The sequence below is a fragment of the Aphis gossypii genome, chromosome 2 (genome assembly GCF_020184175.1).
Source record: "Aphis gossypii isolate Hap1 chromosome 2, ASM2018417v2, whole genome shotgun sequence".
Classification (NCBI taxonomy): domain Eukaryota; kingdom Metazoa; phylum Arthropoda; class Insecta; order Hemiptera; family Aphididae; genus Aphis; species Aphis gossypii.
This window is the reverse complement of record NC_065531.1, coordinates 74432658-74459118: the sequence shown is the minus strand read 5'-3', so window position 1 is coordinate 74459118 and position 26461 is coordinate 74432658. Positions and strand designations below refer to the sequence as shown.

Here is a 26461-nt window from a genome sequence, read left to right as displayed (position 1 = left end):
TAACGTCCGACATATTGTGATATTCGCTAAAAGTGATATACTCGTCAGCTGTGTAATTTGTTTGCTTTTCTTTTTTTTTGGGGGTAGTAGATCGCGGTGCATGTGATCGTCATCAGCGAGTGGATGGACGTTAGTTTAGAGATTCGCCGCGTCGTTGCAGGTGTGACGATTATTAATGTGAGAACGGCGGCCGGAATCGATCGATCTGTCCATATGCAACGAAATGATCATCGGAGTCTAGGGCCGAAGTCACGATAACGTAGCGCAAATAGTGCATTAGTGCATCATCGGAGTGCATGACCGCAAAACAGCATTTTCTGTGGACGTGCAGCGTACAGCGACTAGATCTGAAAAAATTATAAATACCGATGTTAATTTTAAATTCATTTACATAGCACAAAATCATATTGTATACATAGGGAAGTGGGGCACAGACGTTCGTCCGTTTGGATTTAATTCACTACCTAGTTTTTTACCAAGCGTACGTAAATATTTTTAAATCGTTGATCCGTATACCTACTAATCGCGTTTGTATTATACGCACGCTGTGCACGTTTGTTTTTCTATGCCTACCATATCATATTATTATGTACTCAGGTACAAACCTAATATATCACACTATATCCAGACAGTTTCTTGTTATCTTGATTTTTTTTTTTATGATGTAATTATATTATATGATTACCGGAAGTCCCTTCCAAAATATGTAGAATATGAAAATGTGTTTATTATTATTATTTATTTTTTTTTGAATATTACCATACTCTATTACACATTGCGCGTGTTTTATTAACTACGACTACGCAAGGACACCATTGATTTTCTATGTGATGTTACCAGATATTATCGCGTGTATATTACGATAAATACGATTGCGTTAGTTAGATATGCATAAAAAATCAAAATGTATTTCGCGTAGGTTATAATTTTTCTGGTAAATATTACTCGCTTCACTTTTCAACAGATCAGCAAGCATTCGCTTTCCATCGCCCCACAAATCTAAAATTTTCCTTCACTTATAATGAAAAATCGCCTAAGGAAATAACAGGAAAAAACTTATATTGACAATATCGCAACATACTTACGCACTAACTCAGGTACATAATATATTTCACCCAAAAATAAATAAATGTAGTTTCTATATTGTCCCGCTTGCAGAAACGTGTTGTGAGAAAAGACGAATCTTAGGTACTTTACTACCTTTTTCTTTATAGAAAAAGCCCACAAGATAATATTTTACTATAATATTATACTTTTTGATTTTAAATTTAATTTTATCAAGGTTAAATATGATGGCTTATAAAAATTATATTTATTAGGTATATGGTTATAAAAATTATGGTTTTGAAAAAAAATTTTAAAATAAATTCATCTCTTGCCACGATACAAAATCTGCCAATTGCCAACAGCCATCATTCATCATTAAATAAATATTGTAAATAAACTAAAATTTAATAGGTAGTTTCCTAGAAAATTAAATTACCACAAATATACAAATATATTATTTTTGTTTAGTATCTTATTTTTCATTTCGAAAGCCAGTGCAATCTAATCATCGATTTTTTTAATAATCGTGATTATTGTTTTTCGTTTTTGGGAAAATGGCATTCTAAACTTTTCCCTACGGGCTATACGTACGTTTATAATTTAATAATATAGGTACGTGTTATACAATGTATAATGTGATATATATACGACCAATTCTGTAGTAATATATAATATTATAGTGACGGCGTGTCTGGCGCGAGTGTATATATCATATTATATCCGACGAAATATTGCCAGGAAATTTACATATTTTCCTCGCATATGGTATCTTTCCGATAAGCATATTATGCGTATAATATATATAAAGCGGTGGAAAATTAATATGTTTTGTTCTATACAAGGCGACCCGCAGTGTCTTGCGTTTTTTTTTTTTTTTTTTAATTAAAAAATAAATAAAATTTAACGTCGGTCGTGTGACTAGGTGAATAATTTCGGGTAATTAATCTCTCGAATATGGTGTACAAGCGCAGACGAAACGCGATATATACAGCCGACTGTGTGCGCGTACTGCAGATAGTATAAGCATATAAACGGCCGACCGGCGACTGTTCCCACACGTATCCGTCGGGCGTGAAACGTATGTACATAATATAGGTATATAGCTGTTATATAGGTATTAAAATATTATATTATGTAAATTCAAATATTTTTCTTTAATTCGTTTTCTGACGCGAGCTTTTACTTTTCGCGAGCGATGTCTGTATAATGATAATAATCGGTGTAATACGATCGGGATCGCGCGTTACACCTTTTCGACTATATAAATATAATATAATATGAGGTATAAATGTATAATAATATGTAGATACACAATATTAAATGTACGATTCAATCGAGCACAGTGTCGGCAATGCGTTTACGACCTTTAAAAACGAACAGTTGAAAATTTAGGTGACAAAGTTACCAAATATTTTATAAATGCTTACATTTATCAAACCGTTTATCAACGGCGTATTGTATTTACCATAATATTCAACAACTATGTATAAATGCAATACGCATTATACCTACATATTATATTACATAGTGTTTTTTGTCACCGGTATAGCTCGTTCTAATTTAGATCGACGTAAAATTAAGAGTTCGCGTTTTTATTATTTCGGCGTTCGTCCGCCAAAACGCAAGTTTCTCAACGTTTTCCATCGTGTATAATAGCTATTCCCTAAATGGCTAATAATAACCTATTTTGAATTCGACGGAAAATGCCGTATATATAGGCCCGGCTTTACGCGTGTATCAAATATTATTAAGTAGTAAGTACTAAGTAATGATACCATTAACCTGATTAAAGTCTATAAATAAACGATAGTCACGAGTGTATATTAAATATTTTCTTAAATCACCCCTAAAGTATCAAATTTAGATTTAAAAAAAAACCTACAGACAATGCTAACATTTGCTGCAGGCTTCGATGACCCTCACGCAGACGTTTTTTTTTTTTTAATTGACACCGTTAATAACACTCTATATAATATAATATAATATTTTAATGTACAATATTTTGGACGGCGTTCAATTGAAAAATGTGCTTAGGTAATATGCGGGCGACCGAAAAGCATCAAAAACGCTCGACAATAATTATTATTATATATAATGTGTGTGTGTCACGCGTGTGCTGCGAGTACTTGATACCGTTTAAATTAATATCGTATTACTATGGTCGAGCGGTAACTGCTCTAGTAGGACTGCAACACGTCGAAGGGAATATTCGCAGGGTGTTCCAATAAATATAAGATCTACGACCCCCTTTTTAAATAATTTAATTTTTTCATACATTGTTACAAAACTCACATTGCTCAACGGTCATAAAATATTATATTTATATAAAAGTGTATATTATTTTAATAATATACCAATACAATTTTTTTCAAGTGCTTGAAGTCATAATATCTATAATATTAACCTAACTTTAAAAAGCTTACAAAAAAGAATTGAAATGGTAGTATGGTATCTTATATAATATGTTTGAATTGCAATACAACATATAAAAGTATTTATATTGTAAGCATTATTTTCTAGTCTTTTCAATTTGACTTTGTCAAAAAACACGTCACAATTACTTTTATTTTTTACCCCAATCGATACGCAATATTTATTATTGAATTTTGTCACTCTATTATGTGTTTTTAGTTATCTTTCTTAGAAAATATACACGACGGGGTATACAAAATAATATATTTTTTTCACTTCAGTCATATTTTCGGTATACATAGTAAAAATCGAAATTCAAAGATTTTTTTTAGTAATATATTATGTTGCTTTCATAGTACAAAATAAAACATTATGATTATATAAACATGTATTTCACATTTTTATTTTCAAATAAAACATTTAAGGTAAGTAGGTATTCCAAAAAAACTATTATGTTTCTCAAAAGTTGCGATTTATTATATCATCAATGTAATTATTATTAAAATTTAAATCAATAATATTCTTATTTTATTTTATTTTATACAAACAATATTGCAAAATCAAATTATAATGAAACTGCACCTAATATTTTAAAATCTCTTTACTAAAATATGAAGAATTTTTAAATAATTTAAATAAAAATTGTGTCTCAAATATAGCCTATATAGGTATATATATATATCAATAACTATTATTATACTGTGTAACCTAATTTCTTATTTAGTGTTACGTTTTTAGAAATTTTATTATTTAAAATAGTTAATATTTTTAAATTTTTAAATTATCATAATGGTTTTGAAATTTTTACAAAATAAAAAAATTTAACAAAATTTTAACCGTTTTTTTAAGAACATTCTATTATAGCTGACCCAACTCCTGTAATTTACTTTTTTCATTATGTGTTAATACGTCGTGTATTGTATACTATTAATTTGCGCTCGATAGGTACATTATTATCTTAACAAAATTATTATCATAATATCGCAATCAATGATATCGTGAAATACAGGTATATTTTGATAGAGTAATAAAAAGTAAAGTATTATTCTAATAATCCTACGCGAACTTAATGTATACTATAGGTATGTAGTATGTATTCCACGAGAAGTACCGTGTGTAACACATTAACAAGTATATATGGAAAATAAAACGTCTAAAGTTTTTTTTTTCATTTTTATACATAACAGCAACCGCCGAGGCCTTACATATTATAGTAGGTAGATATTATATCAATCGCAGTCGTTATCTATCCCGCTCTTACTCCCGTTGTATAACGTCAATGTTTATCCCGATTAATCCTTTCAAACAAAAACCACGTATGTAATTTATACACACATATATATATTATGTAGGTACACCTCTAATGTATACACACACGCAATCAATTCTCTCATCGTTGCCAGCGTCGGTAGGTATTCACTATTCAGTACAATAATAACACATATTATAAGAGCATACAAAATATTTTAATATTGTGTAGTTTTATTTTTTTCAATTTTCACGTGTCGGAGTCGATTATATATATATATATTACGGCGAGGAAAAAAAAGTCATAAGTCGAAAATTCCCGTTTGCCCCCCCAAGTGTTTGTTTTTTTCCAAACTCAGATAACGATATTTATACAGAAAAAAAAATAGACGTTTACTGCAGCCCGAGATGCGTGGAATGGATAACACGACGTCCTAAACGATTATGATTATTTTTTTTAATTTAAAACTTCCAAAGGTAGAATAAAAAACCATAAAGCTGCAGGTGACCTTTGTGCGAGTATTATATTATTTCATATTATATTTAGGAGTACCGAACCCACGACCTATCATATATTATATAATATATGAAAAAAAAATAAAAAATTAGGAAAGCCAACACTCTGCGCGTTGATGTAATCAAGTACAACCCGAATTTAAATCGGATTTAAAAACTGCAGTGTAGAAAATATCACGCGTAAGTATAGGTACTATAGGTATTATAATACAACACGATATTATTATATTAACTCACCTATTTGAATATTTCACGATACACGCGCGAGACCGTCATCGGCACCGGCGGTGCGGCGGCGGCGGCGGCTTGCGATCGGCGTCGTCGTCGGCTGCGGCGGCGGCGGCGATTCGCGGGCGGCGCGTGTCGGGCGTAATATCAGACGTAGTCGGACGGCAGCGAGTTCTGCCGCTGATGGTTGTGATGGTTGTGATGGTATGGGTCGATCGGCTCGTACATGTCCGAGTAATATGCGCTGCTGTGCTGGTCGAACGCGTAACCGGCGTTGTGGTAAGCCGGCGTCGGCACCCGGTCCAGCTCGGTGTACAGCACGTCGTCCGCGGCCGAGGACAGGGACAGCGGCGGCGGCGGCGGCGGCGGCGACATGTTGTGCGGCCCGTCGTCTTGGCCGCCGATGACGGACGCGTACACCATCACCGGTATGGCGGCCGCCGCTTCCTCGACCGTGTAATGGTTGGCCCGGACCACGTTCTGATTGGACGGCACGCCGTCCGGCGGCAGCACGGCGCCGCGTTTCCGCCGGAACCACCGGAACCAATCGCCCGGGTTCACGGACAGCTGATGACCGCCGACGCCGCCACCGCCGCCGCCGCCGACACCGCCGTCGTCGCCCCCGCCGATCAGGCTCCCGATGACGCCGCCGACTCCCCCGCCCCCGCCGACGCCGATGCCGCCGTTACGGGCACCGCCGCCGCCCGACGGCCGTCCCGGTCCGGTGTGCTTGATGGACGACGTGCCGTCCGGGCCGCCGGACCGCCGGACGATTGGGCCGGCGCGGCGGTTGTTCAGGTTGTTCAGATGGTTCAGGTGGTTCAGGTGGTTCAGGTGGTGGTGGTCCCCCGCCGCTATCTGGGCGATCTGCCGCTGGTGGTGGTGCAACTGCTGATGGTGGTGATGGTGGTGAACTCGGTCCGTGGGCGGATCGAACGACACCAAACACTCTGCGCACACAACAAAACAACAACATATAATTATTACGTGCCTCGTTCAGGTACACCTGATGTTATTATTGGGTATAACAGTCCAAACAGAATATTATGATACACCTCCGAATTTCGAACAAACCCATTTACGACTTAAATAAAACTCGTTCTATAATAAAAATGTAAGGTCGTTTGCTCGTTTAGCTTAGCTCTATACGATGAAATATTAATTGTTTATGTAGATGGGTAAGAGTAATAACGCGAAAAAATCATCAACACTGCACTATCAGCATTAATAATAGTTGTATAATATTTATTTAATATTTGTCAAAAAGCAATATTAACGTAAGAGCCAAGCCTAACCGCCTATAATGTTATGCTTTATATCCATACGAAATTATTCTTAAGCCCCCCCCCCCCCTCAGACCACCTCGCTTACACGTGTACAGCCCCGCGACCTGCAAATTAACGTTTTATTACGTTTTTATACTTAACGAAAATGCGTTACTACACATATCCTATAATACTATATATAGTCTTGTTTTACGATTATATTTGTTTCGTTTTTACGGTAGTGTTTATGCTTGTATTTTTATTTTTTACAACACACTATATATATATAATATATTTATATTTAAACAATGTATATACATTGTACGCAAATACGCATATATATATATATATATATATAAGTGATTGCTGCAGCAATCCTGCAATGTCATAATATGTATAGTCGTATTATAGATATATAATACATTCGTATAATATTGTGATATCGTTTTATATTTATGACGTCTTTACTTTTCGAAATTCTCTCTATTTTAGTCGCATCCGTGTATACTATATGTCTGAACATATATATATATATATAAGACTGAGGTAGAAAAGTCGGCGATGCGTCATTTTATTTGCTCACAAAAGGTATTTATTAAAATAATATATTTTATATAGAGTTTACTTTGGAGTATTTTTTCAAGGAATAATGTTCGCACATTAAAATGTATATAATAATGTAACGATTATATTATTATATCGCTTTATTCCCCATACACGGTACATTATATATACGCCGTCCTAATAAAACAAAAACGAATAAATCCAAATACATACTACAGACAACTGCAATCAACAAGTTAACATACGAACGTATAATATTGGAAAAGAACCAATATTTAAATAATCTTTAGGTACCTACTTAAATAATAAATTCGATTTATTTTATTAAGACTGTTAAGTCTTAATTCATTTTAAGTAGAATGATTATATTATTCCCATCAAAACACGTTTTTATTTCTAAAGCGATGTAAGTTACACACAAAATTACTTTTCTTTTACGATCGTAATATTTAATGAGGTGTAAATTAAAATATTTCCAAAACAGAAAAAAAAATGATTTATACTCGGTTGTAATTAATTATTTAATGAAATAACGGCGTTAAATAATACAACGTACCTATATAAAATGTATTAACAACGAATTAATTAATGTCAATATTATTACACGTTCATTAGGTATTATCCGTGGATATTAATGAATATATTATATATATATATATATAAGTTGAAAAAAAATACTTTTAAATTTGTAGAGTAAATGACTATATAGAAAAACATTTGCATTGCCCATATAATATTATAATACCTATTATGAACGTGCAAATAAAAAATTAGAACATATAATATACTGGAACGCGTTTTACATAAATTATTTTTCGAGTTAATGAAAAAGCTTTTTATGTAACTAATATATTTTCGAGTAAGTATACGCATTATTACTAATATAGCTTAAGGTTATTGTTCGGCACACGCGAACCGTATTAGTCGTTATGATATTATTTAACGAGCTGGTCGTAGATGATGGTACTCGCGGGTTATAATATAATATTGTATTAGACGTATCACGTATATACCTATTAGTCTAGGGCTAGGGACTTCTAGGAGTTTGCATGTTTTTCAATAATCATTCAAAACATAGCTAAGTGATATAGAAATTTGTTTCATGGAAATACGAGTTCATATTTAAAATTTATATGCATATTTTGCATATTTGACCATTTTTTAATTATAAGTGCATATTTGAGCATTTTTAATATGAAAATAGTAGTTTTATAATTAAATACCTAAATATTTTATACAAACAATATTAAATATATTATAATAATTATTAAATAATATAAAAATATATTCAATTTAAAAATGTTTTTTAAAAAATATTTTTCTTATTTTAGACTAGAACTCGGGTGTTAGAAGAAAATCAATTATTTATTATGACAAGTTTTTTTACTCTAAATTAAAATCTTATTAATTATGTCTACATATTAAAATAAAAAGGTTTTTATTAAATACTGTTATTTATTTTTTTTAGTGCATATTTTAATAGCATATTTGGTAATTTGTAAAGGCATAAATGCATACATATATTTTAAGGTTTTTTAGGGAATGAAGTCCCTAGCCCTACGGCTATTACTTACTAGATGGAATTTTGTTACAAATATCGTTACGAACTATATATATATTGTATGGGTTATGCGAGTTACAGGCATACATGATATTAAAACTACGATAGCTGTTGTAGAAAAATCAAGTCGATATAGTTTATATACCGTGAAAAGTTGTTAGCGTTCCAAATTTCGATCGAATAAATCCCGAGTTTTTTGGCTTCAGTTTAACACACATAGTAATTTTGAAATATATTAATATTAGACGACTGAAAGTTTACGACCGTAATATTTTACACGCGTATAATAATGTAGACGTTGTAATATCATATACCATCATATGCACAGCATTATAAATAAGGAAACGGAAATTGTTTTCGTGATATTGTTGTTATCCGGACGGACGCTTATAAATTATAATACGTAGGTACCTATCATTATAAAAGGTGAATCTTTCAACAGTTAACAGTCTTTTTCTCGATAATTGTTTTCAAAAAACATGTTTTTGCCCCATTAATGGTGGAATGCTTATAAGTTATAATTTATTGACTACTGCAGGTTCGTAATTCGGTTATTATACATCGATATAGTGTTCAGCTTTGGAATAATATGAAAATTTAAAATATGATAAAACGAAAACAAGAAAACAGAAAAAAAAACAAAAAAATGTTTTTGAAAACACATATATAAACTTACCGAGAAAATGACAGCAGTTTGGCGATAAAAGAATCACTCTGTATATTATGAAGATAAATAAAACGAGTGTTATAACAATGCACACGGAGGATACATAATATAATAATACATATACAGGTGTACTATATAGATACCTATGCGTATAGATATATAGGCTCGAGCGGAAAGACTGTCGTCTGTATTGTGAAAAGGAAGAACGTATATTATTAGTAGTATATAGCAGCGGCAGAAGTGCGCCTTGGAAACGTCCGTCTGACGTCCGATCGAGAACATAAATTTAGAATGAGCGAAAAAAAGGAAACGGACCGAGCGTTGCGCCGCTGCAGATGGAATATAATATACTGTCCATTATTATCTCTCCATCGCGGCGATACGCGCAGCAGCTAGCTAACGTATTAATTTATACTCGAGTTGGTATTGTTCTGTCAGCGGACTAAATAAAAAATGTGTTTGGGATACCTACACACTCGCATATGTACCGATATATATATATATATATATATATATATTATATATTTGAATCGTATATGCTGCAGTTGCACACACGATATACTTATGTATATAATACATATATCCTTATATATACGCGTGTGTGTGTGTATATACATACTTACCTATACGACACGACGTCTGTGCACCACCGAGTCGGCGTATATATAATATTATTATGCGTTTTAACCGGGTGGACGCGTTCCAGTGTTGTCGCGCCACCGCGACTCTGCCCGTACGCTCGCGCGTATATTAAAATATATCATCACGCGACCTCGTTATACATATTATAATATAATAATATATATATATATATATATATATATATTATGATAATGATAATATTATTATAATGTGCGAGCGCGTTCCAAGCGCTGTGTATTATATTATACACACATATAATATACCTTGGGTATAGGTAGGTATATCTGTTAAATGACGTGCGTGATATTTAACTCGCAGCGATAGATCATGTTATAATAATATACTTAATAAACGTATATCCGTATAGGTACGCACAACTCTGCCACACACACACACACACACACACACACACACACATATATATTATAATATAGTGTGCGCGACGCGAGTTCTTCAAAATTTTCTCACACGACCTATCGGCGCGGAGAACAGATATTATAATATACGACGAGGAGCTGGAAAATATTATTTATATATATATATAATATTATACGCATCGGACAAAAGTTTTATGCGTCCGCCGCCGACGCCGCCACCACCGCCACCGAACGGAATATAAATTATACCGCAGCCGTATATATAATATTACCCATGTAGGTATACTATACTCGTACACGGGTATATACCTATCGTTATTTAATATTTATTATTATATATTGTGTGTAGGTATATATAGTTGTGGATACACGTGCGTTCATACCGCGATAGTGTACACATATAATATAATATAATATATTATAATATGATATACACGAAACGTAAACGAAATAATTCTGATAATTTTTTCTCCCTTTACCCCGCATCACGATGTGTTATTATAACGCGTGATGGCGTGTTGATCCCAAACGTGTTTTTTTATTTCGTTTCCACTCGCCAGCGCGCGCGTTGCATAACATCACACGCTAACACAATAGTTTTTTTTTTTTTTTTTACATAATATATTATAATATTATTATTATTATTATTATTACAGTTGGAAATCGTAAAAATGTACTACATAAAACCTTGTTTGGGTTAGTTAAAATTTGACGATCGCGTATAATATAAATGTATTAGTTTCCTCTTTTTTGCTGTTGTTGTTGTTATGTTTGTTGTTTTATAGCCAATATAATCGTATATTCTGCAGTTTGTTCGAGTCTGCCGAGGCGCTGAGTATAAAATAAATGTAAGTTTCTACCTGTGTATATATGTTATTATATTGTTTTTTATACTTCATTATAGGTATAAACACCACAACGCAGTCAACAACAATTTTTTAGTTACAGCTTACGTGCGTTATTTTACCATCGAAAGTTATGTCATATTATATTATAAATTATATAAATACGTACTAATACTTACTAACCTAACCTAACCTACTATACATATACGACACACGTGTATACGGACAATATTTTATATTTTGTAGTGGAAGCGATTTTTTAAAAACTATTATACAGAAGGAATATGTTATGAACTCGAATCGTTATTATTATTTTCTTTGCGAGCTTATGTGCACGTCGAGGTTATACAAACACACTATAAACAACGCATTGCTCGGTACTGCACACACATCATGGAATTTTTACCTCGCAGATGGAGTAAATTAAAGAAAAAAACGCAGTGTCAATAATAAAAACCATAATTTCACCAGATGTTCCCTCCCATCGTGTGTACATATTCTGGGAAAAAAAAATATATAAGACGACCCCACGTTTTCCTCGAACGGCGGGCGGCATCGCGGCGAACGGTGTTCAAAGGATATAATACCGGGTCGACCGTGTTATAACTTCTAATTAAAACATCCAACACGATGTACCAACCGTGTACGGTTATAAAGTATTTTTATTTATTCGGGATTTATAAAGTACTTATAAAGACTTTTCAAAGTGGTAGTCACAGGGTACGATTTAGTGCTATACTGCGATATTATAAAATAAATATTTAGCTACCCACAAACTCTCAATTTATTTTACAGTAATATTTAATTCAAAGAGAAAACTGAAAAACTATACATAAAGTTAACTTTGTCCTGCAGCTGCAGTGTATGTAGCCTGGCTAGAAATGCCGAAGTGCATAGACGGGGCATAAATACAAGTTTTTTTTATTATAATATAATCCAATATAATATATCCCTCGCCAACTGCTTGGAACAGAAATTCACACCGACACGTTCAGTTACATCAAAGGATTCATTTTAAGTACTTTAATTAATAAAAAAAAATCATACACTTCATAATATGCAATTTTTAAAATATTAATATTCAGATGTAATATATAAAAGAGGTATTTTTAATAATTTTCTTATTTATTATGTATTATTATTATACTTTTTAACCCGTTTTTAAATCGTATTAATACTGCTGTGTGTAGTTTATTAAGTTCAAGTAGGTACCTACACAAATAAATAAACAAGTTAAGCAAAAAAATAAACTGGTGGAACTTATAAACTCAAAATAAATTTCAAAGAAAATTCAAAGGGTGCGCACGTGTGAATATACGTATACAAACAAGTTGGGGAAGACATAAATATTATTATCGTATTATAATTTATAAATATATTATTTATAAATGTTATATACACCTAATAATAGGAGTCTAACTCACCTGGCCGAGATGGCGCTGTGCGTCCGGAAAGTCGTCTGAAACAAAAAAAAAAAATTGTATTATTTTTAAGATATCTATACAAACATTTTTTTTGACTATCACAACATAATTTTAAGTTTATCGCCATATTATACGATCACGAGACACTCGGTGATGAACGATTTTGCTTTTGCGTGGGAGTTGGACCTCAGATCAGCGATCGCAATCGAGTATTTAACGTGTCGGTTTCTTATAATATATTATTAATTATTAATAATATTATGTACATATAGCATATCGGTACCGTCTCAGCAGCGTTTTACGGAGGAGGATGCATCGCAATCGTCGTTCGTGTATATTCTATACACGAATATTATAATAGTATAGATCATTCGACGACGGATTTATTATGTCCTAAGCCCGATGGGTTAACGTCGTTTTAATTGGTTGAGTGTACGTGTGTGTGTTAGATCTCGACGAATGATTTAATATATCTGGTCTGTACGCTAGTCTTTTAAAAACCCATTTCTGCTGTATATTATAATAATATATGCATTCGTTCAGTGAAACGCCGACGACGGTCCCGCATCATTATAAAAACATTACCGTTCGTCATCAGTCGGCGAGCAATTATTATTATTATTATTATTATTAAAAGCGTCCGGCAAGCTGCAGCAATCGTGTTTTTTTTTTTATAATTTCGTTCGGCTGCATCGAGATTTTTTTAAAAAGTTAAATTTCCCGCCTTTGACGTTTTCGACCGATTTTATAAAATGTTTTTTAAAAGTCAGTTAGCCCCAAACGAGCTTTTTCGTCTGGTTGTATTATATTATTAAATGCGTCATGTAAGTTACGACCACACCCCGCGCTTCCGCGGTAATCGTTGGTGTTTTTATTACGACGTTTCAAAATAAAAAAAAAAATAATTAGCCAAGTTTGCGAGCGACTATAATACATAAGTTATATTAGTTATAATACTACTTTTATATGTACAACAGACGTGTATCGTGACATTTTTATTCGAAACAACTGTAGCAGCAGTGTACACCACGAACATCGCACTACTCCACGCATTAAAATCACAACGAATTGTTAAAAATATGTTTGTGCAGAGCTCGCGATAAGCGTAAAACGCGCGAAATTTTATTTTTACTGCAAAAGTTTATGTACTAAATCCTCTAATACATTCGCGCGTTTATTTTTTTACGAGATGTCTGGTAGAGTTTAATTAATGCCTGGGCGGTAGAGTTGACGTTTTACCTCCATAAAATTTGATAAACGTTAAAAACATAATCTTGCGCCGGTATATTAAAATGATATAACGCGCGCCGGGAGAGTAAAAAAAAAAACGTTGCAGAATGCGACAGACAACTATCAGCTATAGGTAGTAGTAGCTTAACTATATACATTTATTATATAATAAATGTATATTTCTGTGGGGCATGACAACATGATTTTTTTATGTGGTCCGAACTACGGCACGGTTCATCATTTTGTAGTCTTCGTTAAAAATTGTTATATTGTATATTTGAAAATCTGAAGCTTGTTCTGTCGTGATAAAAAATATAAACGAACTTAAAAAAAAAAATAATCTCTCGATCTTATAAATGTTGCATTTATTTTAGAAACAAACAACAAAATTGTCTATTTTAATTCTATCAGATCAATATGTACTCGTCAATTTACCTGCGTGTAGATAATACTGTAGTATATAGGCATATTTAATAATAATTAATAATATGTTTAATAACAAATCGTTGGTTTTTAAATAATTTTAACATAACATTTTAAATCTTTATGTGTCAGATGGCAAGAAGATTTAACAGCTAATTAAAATGTAATCCACCCCTCCTATACTTCATGAAATCACGAATCACTTGTATTACACTATATATTTGATGTTTATGCTGCGAACGTTAAAAGATTTAAGGACCTGCTGTTAAACCCGGCATTAGTAAATATTAGTTTATGACTTTATGCATTAAACGGTAGGTATAATATTTAATGATGTCAAATGGCGTTTTTATAAAATTATTATGTTTTAAAATTTATTAAAGTTATTTTAACGAACGGCACTTGGTGTTACTGCTTCAGCTACAACGTATTTAATGTATGAATTAACATTTTGTTGTTTTGAAATGTTTAATAAAACGGAAAAATATTTACATATTATAATTCCACGTATGTTTGGACTTAAAAATATTGTTCACTCAGCCAATGAGGCATTAACCGCGAAGGGGCTTGATACATGTTTTATATCTGACGTGCACACTGCACATATGCCATTTGGCACAACAATGCGAAGGATTTTTTTCGCGATAAACCTTGATTTTTTTTTTATTCTCAACCACCCATGAAGTCGGTATTTTTTTGTGACCTTCGTTTTGGATTTTATATACGATTTGCTCGACCGCGTGTTTCTTGTGTGTATATAGGTTGTTTTTAATTCTCATACACGCTAATCGTTTTCAAAATTGTTTACCTCGCTATTATAAGATCGGACAGTTATATATTGATATACTTATACAGATCTACAGACTGCCGCGTGTCGGGAGTGACGTTTTGTATAAATATAAAAGTACCTCCTGCCTGTAGGTACGAACTGACAACGGTATATATTGGCCTTTAGATAAATACATTTTTACAATTTTATCCTTTATAAGTTATAGGATGTACGTACGAATAAATTTTATCGCTAATGGTTTGCTGCAATGTCGTAAAAAACGCTATTGACGTTTTCAACATCGTTTTCCTCGAGGGCCAACGCTACTATACGCGCGTGGGCTTTTCTCACATGTACTCTATATATATACCTACTAAAGAGGTTTTTGAACTTTTCTTACCGTCTTTGATATTATAGGTACGTGTCATATATTTTATATACATCGCTCTAACATGTTTCAACCCGTTCTCTTACATCATTGCATGTATAAGTAAATTATAATCTTTTTTATTTTAAAGTTTTCTCGACTATTTAAATTTTTGATTTGATTTCGTTATGATGAGTTAAATTACACTTAATTTCAGCAGTTAGTCATTATTTCCGTTGTGTTATGTGAATCAATAATATGCAGAATTATAATTTTTAACCCTATACTACATAACATATAGGAATCAAAAATCATATAAGAAATCACTAATTGATTTAATATATTCATTTTTATTCTTCGAATTTATATCATACGAATATGATATGTATAATATACGTATATAATCCATAATTACCAAAGTTCAATTTTGTTAAGAAATGCTTCTATTTTATTGTATGATGTAAAAACATCAGTATGTATAGTTATTTTCATATACTTAAATATTGAGATAATTAATTTAGAAAATATATCAGAAAGATAAGCTGACTTTACTAACTATATATTATATATTTTTAAAAAAATAACCAAATTGGTGATTTTTTATCTTTCAATATCAGAGGTCATTTAAAATTGCTGAAGACGAATTAAATAATGCTGAATGGTGGTGTTCTTGTTTTAAAAAAAAATTTGTATGCTAATTTTAACACGATTATATGACTGATCGTTGAACGCTACGTAAATGTTTAATAATTCAAGCATATAATTTACTTTGCCTGATGCACCATGTACAATTTACGTAACACCGATAAAAAAAAACTCTGGATGTGTGATGTGTCAGGCGAGTAATTAGCTATCTTAAAATATATATTTAGAAGTATTTTCCCCGAATTTTCTGTATAAACTATACGTTTTTATCGCTCGTCTCAGGAATGATTATACCATGATGATAATTATGCAAAAAAAATATTAGCAACATGTTTTTTATGTTTGACAACATTGAAAAATTCGTTGTCCATCTCCAAGTTGAGAATATACTAGTATAAAATATCTATCATAATATATAGCCCTATTTCGTATTCACATTAAACGCGTACCTAATTAATAATTTCGTTTTAACGTATAATATGAACTATACCTATTACATAAATAATTATGTGAAATCGAATGATCATGATGAATCACAGATGTCGTTAAATTTCATCCCTACATATACCTATATTATGTATTTATTGAAGCACTATAAACGTATTATATACACGCCGAGCGCGTAAATAAATGAAAAAAAATGTATGCACATATACTTATATAAATATATGTTTTATACGGAACCAAGTCAAATTACCAAGTCAAATCTGATAATATAATAACCACGTATAATACGTATATATTGCTCATTATTATTACTATCGTAATACCTATATAGATGTTTGTACATGATGCGTATATACATATACGAATAGCCGAATATAGCCGGACGCAGATTGTAGTGTTGCTGCAACGGGAATCGAATAGTTAAAAATCGATGGGTTCGTTACCTATAGGAATGTATATGTGTATAATAATATCGTCATAATCTCGTTTTTTCGGCCGGGATAATTACTACAAAACGCGCCATACTATACACGTATATTATATTTTTATTATTATTTATGTGCCGATCGAGTACGAAACGCGCGCGCGTATCTATTTAATATGTATAATATATAATATAACGATTATTATTATTATAAAGCCCTCGAGTGAAATGTGGGCGTACCTCCGTACATCTATATATAATAATATACGAAATAAAAAAAAAATATAATAATATAATAAAAACGGACCTGCCACCTGTTATAAACGTCGACGACGTGGTGTTTTGCGCGCGCATGTGTACCGGCAGTACGACGGCTATCGTCTAATATCATACTGCGAGACGTGTATATTATATTGTTAACGTATATTATAATATTGTACTGCGGGATAATGTACAAGCAGATACGCCGCGACCATTGTAGTTTTTCGGGCAGAATCGACCGACGGGCGAAATATTATTTAAAAACAAAAATAAACGAATCCCCCGGCCCAAGTCGCGAATATTATACCCGCCGGTCGGACACGAGACGCGATGTAGGTATATTATACACCGACCGGGCGCGATAGGTTTACGAGTGCGTAATGTCGCACGTACCTATACATAACTACGACGACGCGTACAAGAGTACATCGGACGTCTCGGACTGCTGGCGAGCGCGTTCGAAACGATGTTTCCGCGTCGTGTAATTATACACGCGAACACGTCGCACATTGCCTTACGATTTATATTACCTTTATTATAATATGCGTACACAAAGGTACTATACCTATATACCGTACAATCTATACCTATATAGTACGTCCTATACCCCGGACACGGGGGACGGCGTGTAAGTGAGTGCGTAGTACTCGCTGTAAGTGTGCGCGTCAGTTTAAGTAATGAATGTCATGACGACGGGTACGCCGTCTATGACCGCTGCTGAGCACGCGTGTAAGAGCGGTGTGTTTCGTTTATCGCGAACGCGCCGGAGACCGCTCGGCGTATAATACGAGCGCATTATTTTATATATTACGCGCGTAGGCGAAGTCGCATTAGCGCGCACTGACGTCTTACAATATTACGGTAATATATATTATTATTATTATATTGTACACGGGTAGGTACGTGTGCCACGTGTGTCGCGTGTGGGCAAGTATAGCGCATATTATATATACACACACACTCGTAATATAATCGCACGACATATACGCTCAACGCGTACACGTAAGCTCGACAATGTGTGTGTGTGTGTGTTAGTTATAGACGAGAAGTATATATGTATATACTATATATACATACATACACGATAATATAATATATTGTATAATATTATAATATCGCAGTTGTGTGTGTACTCGAGACGCAGTGCTGTGACGGTAGGTATGTGGAGAAAAAAAATTTCGCTAATATATTTTATGTTTATTATTATTTTAATTTCATACGTATACATATATTTCGTTGCATATTACATTATTATATACACTGCAGTGCTGCAGCAGCGCGTGCATATAATGCGTGTGCGTATCTACCTATGCGTATATATATTATATTCGATCGTAAAAAGGCTTGTAATGATTATTATTGTCACCGAGCGGTCGTATATTATCTCTCTGGGTTTACGTGTATATATTATATTATTATACACATACAGGTACCTACCTACATGTAATATTATTATGTACACGCACATAATAATATTACAAAATCGTTATTATTATCGATGTATATTTTAGCTCGGCGATAATATTTATAAAACGCTGACACCGTCGTAAAAATATTAAAGTCTGCTCGTAAACCATCACGCTTTACACACCGTCATAATACGATCGTATACGTCGTCCGTCATCGTAATAATATATTATATAGGTACCTGATACGACGTGATGGCATAATATGACGGCGGTAGGGGTGATGCAGGATACACACACAAGATGGGGAGGAAACAATATATAATACGAAGAACGCGCGTTGACAAAAATCAAATAAAAACCCAACAATAAAAAAAAGACACCCATTATAATGTATAATAATAATAATAATAATAATAATAATAATAGGTAAGTATAAACAGTAGACGGAAACTCACAGTTTTAGGTGTAGGAAGACGACCATGAAGAGGGCGCCGATGGCAGCGGACAGCAACGACACCAGGACCAATATCATGGGCCACGTCACCTCGGCAATGGGAACTGTCAACATACCTGTCAAAACACGACAATGATGGTTATATATTTTTTTTTTTATTTTTTACACGTGTCGTAGTATAACGATATAATAATCACTCTATTATTTATTGGATTATAAATTGTTGGTACGAAACAAATACACAATATATATAATATTATTATATTATAGTTGACCGAATACTATACATATATATAGTATGCGATCTATTATACGACGGCGGCGTGATATACACATACATAATATAATAAAGTATAATAATATAAAAGATACACAATAAAATAGTATATATAACGCGGATAATGTTTGATAACTACCACCGCGAAGTCTGGAGGGCGGGGTGCGACGATAATAATATTATACCTACAACATACAGCCGTACCTAATATGCGCGCGGTGATGTCTCGATTATTATACGGAGTAACGTCTTCATTTTGAATTTTTTTTTCACAATAACACCGTAATACATAATACAACACGACACCTATATAGTATAATATCATTGTCACACCTCTGCTGCCGCGCCGTGGGAACGAGACTGTGAAAAATGTGTAATTTCGTTTTGGTCGACATTTTATTATTATTATTTATCACGTTAACGCCGCCGCACCCGCATCGGATTCGAGTGGCGCGCGTATCGTCTCCGTCGTTTTGTTTAATTTTTCTTTTTTATATATTTTGTCATTCGACAAATCTTCCCGCTTTGTAAGATATTATTATGCTCTGCGCGTACAAAATCACACGCGTACGTACGCACCAAAACACTGGCGGGAAAACGCTGACGGTTTGATTGAGTTCGTATGACATGTTGTCGAGTACATTATTATTATTATCATTATTATAATATAGTAGTCGGGTTACAGCGATATACCTACAGCAATTGATCGCAGGCGGCCGAAACGACTATTATACACGACACCGCCACCGCCGTGATACCACTACCCTGACAGGCGACAGCAACGTGTTCGGGTTTCTTCTGCTGCGACGCGTCCCAAACGAATATTTTATTTTATTGTTGACACATTCTATAGCATAGTACTATAGTCTTAAGTGTTTTCAATCGTTCGACAGTGTTCGATTTATAAGTACTTATATACATACCTTTACAGATTCAATAGCCACGCGACTGTTTTATACCCATCGTACCTACACAATAAAGTGACGCTCTTATTATAATATTATATGTAACGAGTCGATTATAGAAAAAAATTATCTTTATATAATATACTGGATTTCAATCTCCATGTCATTAAATATTTGGTCGGTTGAAAAACTAAAAAGATTTATATCCCTAAATATATTTATGTATACACTACTTGTTTATATTAATTTTTAAATTCAATTAAAACTTGTTATACTACAGCTGTATATATATATATATCTACTTAATAACTTTATAGTTAAGTCCATGAATGTATATGAATCCTGCGTTAGTGAGATTATTGCTGGTTTCGGTCTTCGGGTAAAGTTTAAGAGCTATATAAGATTTTACTTTTATAAACATAGCGGTTGCGTATTGTTTACGTTTTAAGTTTAAATAATACTATTTGAAATAAATAATAATTATAATGCGCAAAACGAACAGTAAACACTGTATATTATAATTATTATATAGATATTATAATATACAGCCATCTATAAACATGTTTTAATTCAATAGTCAAAAATAACAAACGCATATAGATCCTCGATTATTGTAAACTCAAAGCAAATGAAAAGATAATCATTATATTAATTTATACAACATTAAACACAATAATGATTATAAGAAAATTAGAGTTTCCACGGAAGCAAACGTTGTTAAGAGATATCTTAATTTTTCATTCAGGAGACTGTCAAACACACAGTCTTCGAGTTAAATCTTAAAATTATATTAAATAATAAAAACATACAGTGTTATTTACATTGGCTAATAGCAGCGATTAATTATATGAATGTATGTATATTATTATTCGGTACAAATAATAATTGTCTAATAACATTGCATGCTGCATACTTAGAATATCGTACCTACCTCCTATTAATTTCGCACGCAACTCGGATATACCTACACTATTAATTAACCTCACACGCAATTTAGTTGTTTTGATTTTTAATCCGTTTCTGGCGAAAGTAAACTAGGATAATATACCGCTTAAAACTATACGCCGCTTGAAAGCTACATTATAAATTTCGTATAGTAAATTGTAAAATAATACATGCACACCTCGTCAATATATAGTTAGCCCTCGATTATGGTGATATAAGTATACACTATAGCTTCACTTTAAGGTTGCTTATCCTCGAAAATATGTGTTTAAAACACATTAGATAGCGATATTCTTTATTTAATTAAATAACGTAATATTTGTTTTAACTATTCAAAAAATAAATTGATTAGTAATAATCTGCAAAAATTTAAACGATATAATTTATAAGTTATAACAATACTAACTAGTAATTTTATAACACAATTTACTAAAACTTACTAAAACAATTTATTAAATCTGGTATACAAAAATAACTTTGCAGCGAATTTGTATTTCTCTGCAGTGTGATAGTTTAATTGTTTATCTATATTCCCGACAGAGAAATGAAAAATTAAATTTTCATCAACACGAGTATTATTATTATTATTTATCGACATGTAAATTTCAGAGACAAGGTAAAATTATTTCGTTATTCCTAAAAGGTTACTTTTATCTAAAATACAACAACGTATAAATAACCCGTAAAAAATGAAAATAGTAAAATTAAAAATTATTGTTAGCAAGTTTGTTATGAACTGCAAAATCACTAATTAACGATTTATAATAATAACCTTTTTAAAAAAAATGTTTTAGAGGTTTCAATAACTAAGGTTATTAGTAAACGATACTACAGATTTTTAACATTACAAGTTAGCTATAATATTTACAATGTATCGACGATATAATATTATTCAAAATATTAAGGTTTATTATGTAAATGAATAATTACTTTTTGAACTTTGCAGATAAAATAGACATTATTAATTATAATATTATGTCAGATAGATAATTTATTTTATTTTGATATTTTTAATACTCTATTTCTAACCTGACGAAAATAAAAATCGTGATTTATTTTAATTGAACCGTATGCAGTCAATCTATATACTTTATTTTTTAATTATAATAACAATGAAACAATATCTATGCTCAAAACTGTAATATAATATTATTGTTTATAATATGTAGGTAGTTATAAAATGAATACATGTACATTTAACTAATTGGCAATAAAGGCATATTTTCACGCATTGAATATTTCAAGAATATAAATTTTATAATTAACATATACTTTGTTTATTACTTCCGATAGGTAAGTACATTTCAGCTATAACATAACGTGTCACGAATGTGTTTTAACGAGTTAATTTGAACACAACCAGTTTTTCAAAACGAACGTTTTAATTAATAAAAATTGTCTTATATATAGATATATTTACAATATAAGAAGTAAAGTAGGTACCCAATTCTATACTTCAATTTTGTCTAGTATAATATATTATTATTATTATTATTGTTTATTAATTATAGATAGTTAACGAGATAAACAATTATTATACATTATAACATATTATAGTGTATGCACTTATATTATTTTATATATTCATAAATGAAATACACGCCAACACAGAAATCGCTTTCGAATCATTTGGTAAATTACGTTGCGCCAAACAATAAAATATAACCGAATAACGCATATGATAATAGTATAGGTAATAATATTATAATAACATTCATTTTTAATTTATAGATAATTCATCTGCAAATGTAGTCGTTTCGCTCGCGGAGGTGAGATAGTTGATGATAAGTATATGAAGACTGACACGGAATAACAACTTGATTATAGTGTAAATCGTTTTAAAAAAATATATATATATTTATCGACCGGTATGCAGTCGAAAAAAATAATATATGTTAATAATAATAAGACAAGCGCGCGCAATGAAAACTCGGTGGAATAAATCATGTTTTTCACCGAACCGCATCGGTCACCCGCCGCCGCCATAACCGCGCGTCGTGAACGCGACGTAAACGTATATATTATAATATAATTTTTTTTCAAAATCCTATTTGCCAAAACGAATTGTACACCAGTACTACACCGGTATATTAAAACAGTCTGCAGTGCACACATATATTATGTATAGGTACGATGAATGGTCTACGTGATGAGACGCCCACGCACAATCATAAATCTGAGTAACAAATTCGAATATTTGACGTGCTAGCGTGAAAAAAAAAAGAATGCGAAGAAAATGAGACGCTGACTGGACCGCCTAGTGACACGTGCATATTGACGAAAGAAATTTTTATAAAAAAAAATTTTCTCGATAAATTTATAATGTTCAAATGGTTGTAAACATTCCTCGTCGCGTGTTTTACGAATCGCTCGCGCTTATTATACTTATTGGTACATGCCTACATAAATAAATATAAGACACAATATACGGCGCAATATTCTTGATCCGAAGACGACCGGCGGCAGAGTGGATTTATGTGTTCGGGTAGTGATGTTATTATTATTATCATTATAATATACGTTTACGATTTTTATTGAGTTCGCCAGTAAATTTCAACTGGTTTCACCGGGCGGGTTACTAATCACCCTGGTTGACTAATTAGCGACTTGACAAGTTACTCAGTATTATATAGGTGCCTATAATACATCTATATGTATATAATAGGTGTACGCGACGGATAACCGGTTGCGGGCTACTCCAGTGTTTAGTGTTTATATTCTCTTCTTATTTTATTTTATTGACTTGTAAAATGAGAAAGTGCAGCGGCTACGGCGGTGGATAAGCGTGACAGCCTAAATTACAACATACTGTTTTTTTTCTGTCTATACGAAAACGTGTCATCCGCGATTTTCACAACGTCATCACAAAATTATACGAGTAAATATGCACGAGTTTGGTTAAATTCACGATCGCCTATATTTAGCCAATAATCGTCATGATCGTATCAAATAATGAAGTCTTCAAACAGTTCAAACGTCATATTATATCTCGTCATAACGACACGACGTCTGTCATCTGAGACTGTATAAGGACCACGTAGCGAGCGAACGTCGACATGATAATTATAATACTATAAATTATAACGCACCTACGACTTTAATGTCACCACAGTTTGACCCGTTTTCTGTCAACCGTCCAAAATAGACTTTTTTTTATATTTGTACTATAGGATATGTACTTAGCAATTAGCATCACGATACCCACCCAAGTCCTCATGGTTATCAAAAGCGTTTATTTTACACCAATCACACGATATATGCGGTATAATATAAGAGTTAGTTTGTCGGTCAATAGATTTTTTAAATTTTTAAATATATCCTTGATATCAGGATTTTGTATTTTAAAAATGTTTTACAAGAACGGTTATTTATTTAAAATGTACAGATAAAGTTTAAATTTTTTATGAACTGGTCATCGTGGTATAAAACACAAAAAGCATTTTGAAGAATTAGGTGAGTCATTATTTTTAGACTCTATATAATAATGGAGTGTGCAAGAATTAGATTTATATAGTACTCAACACGGAAAAGGAAAAACAGTAGATGCAATTGATGTGACGTTCTCATTCCCATCAGCAAAAAGTTCTAGACAATGCTATTAACTCGAAAAGTCATTATGTTTATCGTATTTTAGACAGAAAGGAATCACTTCTTGTTATTAGCGTGATAATAAACATGGCCGTTTGCTGTGCAATATTAAAGTACCAAGCTACATTGGAGGATATAAAACAAACGTCATAGAATGTTGATAATATATGTATGACATATTCATGAACCATGACGACTACCCCCAGATCGCTCGATCAACACATACATAATAGAAACAAATTTATTATAATAATGGTAAATAATAATAATTTAATAATTTAGATTTAGAAGATATACTATGCTATAAAAATACTAAACTAATTACCAATATTATATAATAATTATAGTAAAAACACTAGTTTCTATCAGTACCTAAAAATAGAAACTCCAATAAAGAATTTTTAAAAATGAATTATTATAAGATAAAAGTATACATACAGTTGATGAATCATCCTGTGTACGAATATGAGTTGTTCACGGTTTGTTTTTGGAGAATTTAACGATATACGTAGACAATTCTATACGAAACACTACGTACACCTATATTTTATACACACCCAAATACCAATGCCGCGTTGGTAACTTTACCAGAGTGAATATTATTATATATAATCAGAGATACGATCGGCACAGGCCCCAGAAAATATCGTATTGTTATTACGACTAAACACGATTTGTATCGATGTCTTTCAATCGACATGTATTATTATTCGCAAAAAATTGTGTTAATGTTTTTTTTTATTTTTCTATATGTTTACAGTGTACAGAGCGTCTCACCATGTTTATCCTCATCTATAATTTAATATAATAATATACCTACTGTCCAGCCATCATCAACTATACACTACTGTCTATCACAAACTCCATATTACATTCTTCTATCACCCAATTCTTGCCTAAACTATAAAAGTTATGTATTTATTTGAACGCTTGTGATAAAAAAAAACAAGCAATTCAATTTGAAAATGATAAAAAATTCGATATCTCAGATTTTGAAGTGAACTATAATATATAACTTAAACATGATTAACCATAAGAATAATAAATGTAATTGAAGTGCAGAGAGGTGATGCAATGATGGTGAGCAATCCTGTGTGCATGTATATACCTACACGAAACTACATAATATTTTATCGATGAACGTTTCTTCGATTACGCTCGGCCGATCGTGATCGTGTTATTATTATTACTATTACTATTGGTATTCCGCAAATCCATCGCAGCGTATAATACCATAATGGTTATATATTTAAGTGCAAATATACTATACGTAGGAGTCGTCGACGACAACGACGACGAACGAATTTCTATCTGTTTCTCTCTCCCGACAGATTTACATGTATAAAAACACGACAACGACGTTAGTCCCTAATACCTATATAACATAATAATTAATATTACACCGAGCATGTATATAATATGATGTGCACACGTTGGTTTATATATTTCATTTAATGATTACACGCGGTCACTGCTGCCGTTGCGGCCGACACACGTATACGCGGCTGGCAACTTTCAAAA

At 32.3% G+C, this 26461-nt stretch overlaps 1 protein-coding gene across 2 annotated transcripts in view; it reads right to left on the bottom strand.

The window, feature by feature from the left end:
* Positions 1-5462: 5462 nt before the first annotated feature.
* Positions 5463-26461, bottom strand: part of LOC114121141 (uncharacterized) — a 66489-nt gene continuing 45490 nt past the window's right edge. For both annotated transcript variants that reach the window (XM_050199068.1, XM_050199066.1), the window contains 3 exons: positions 19227-19341; positions 12797-12831; positions 5463-6401 (listed from right to left, as the gene is read on the bottom strand). In XM_050199068.1, coding sequence (XP_050055025.1) covers positions 5599-6401; positions 12797-12831; positions 19227-19341 — 953 coding nt within the window. In that variant the 3' untranslated portion in view covers positions 5463-5598. The remainder of the gene's footprint in view (positions 6402-12796; positions 12832-19226; positions 19342-26461) is intronic.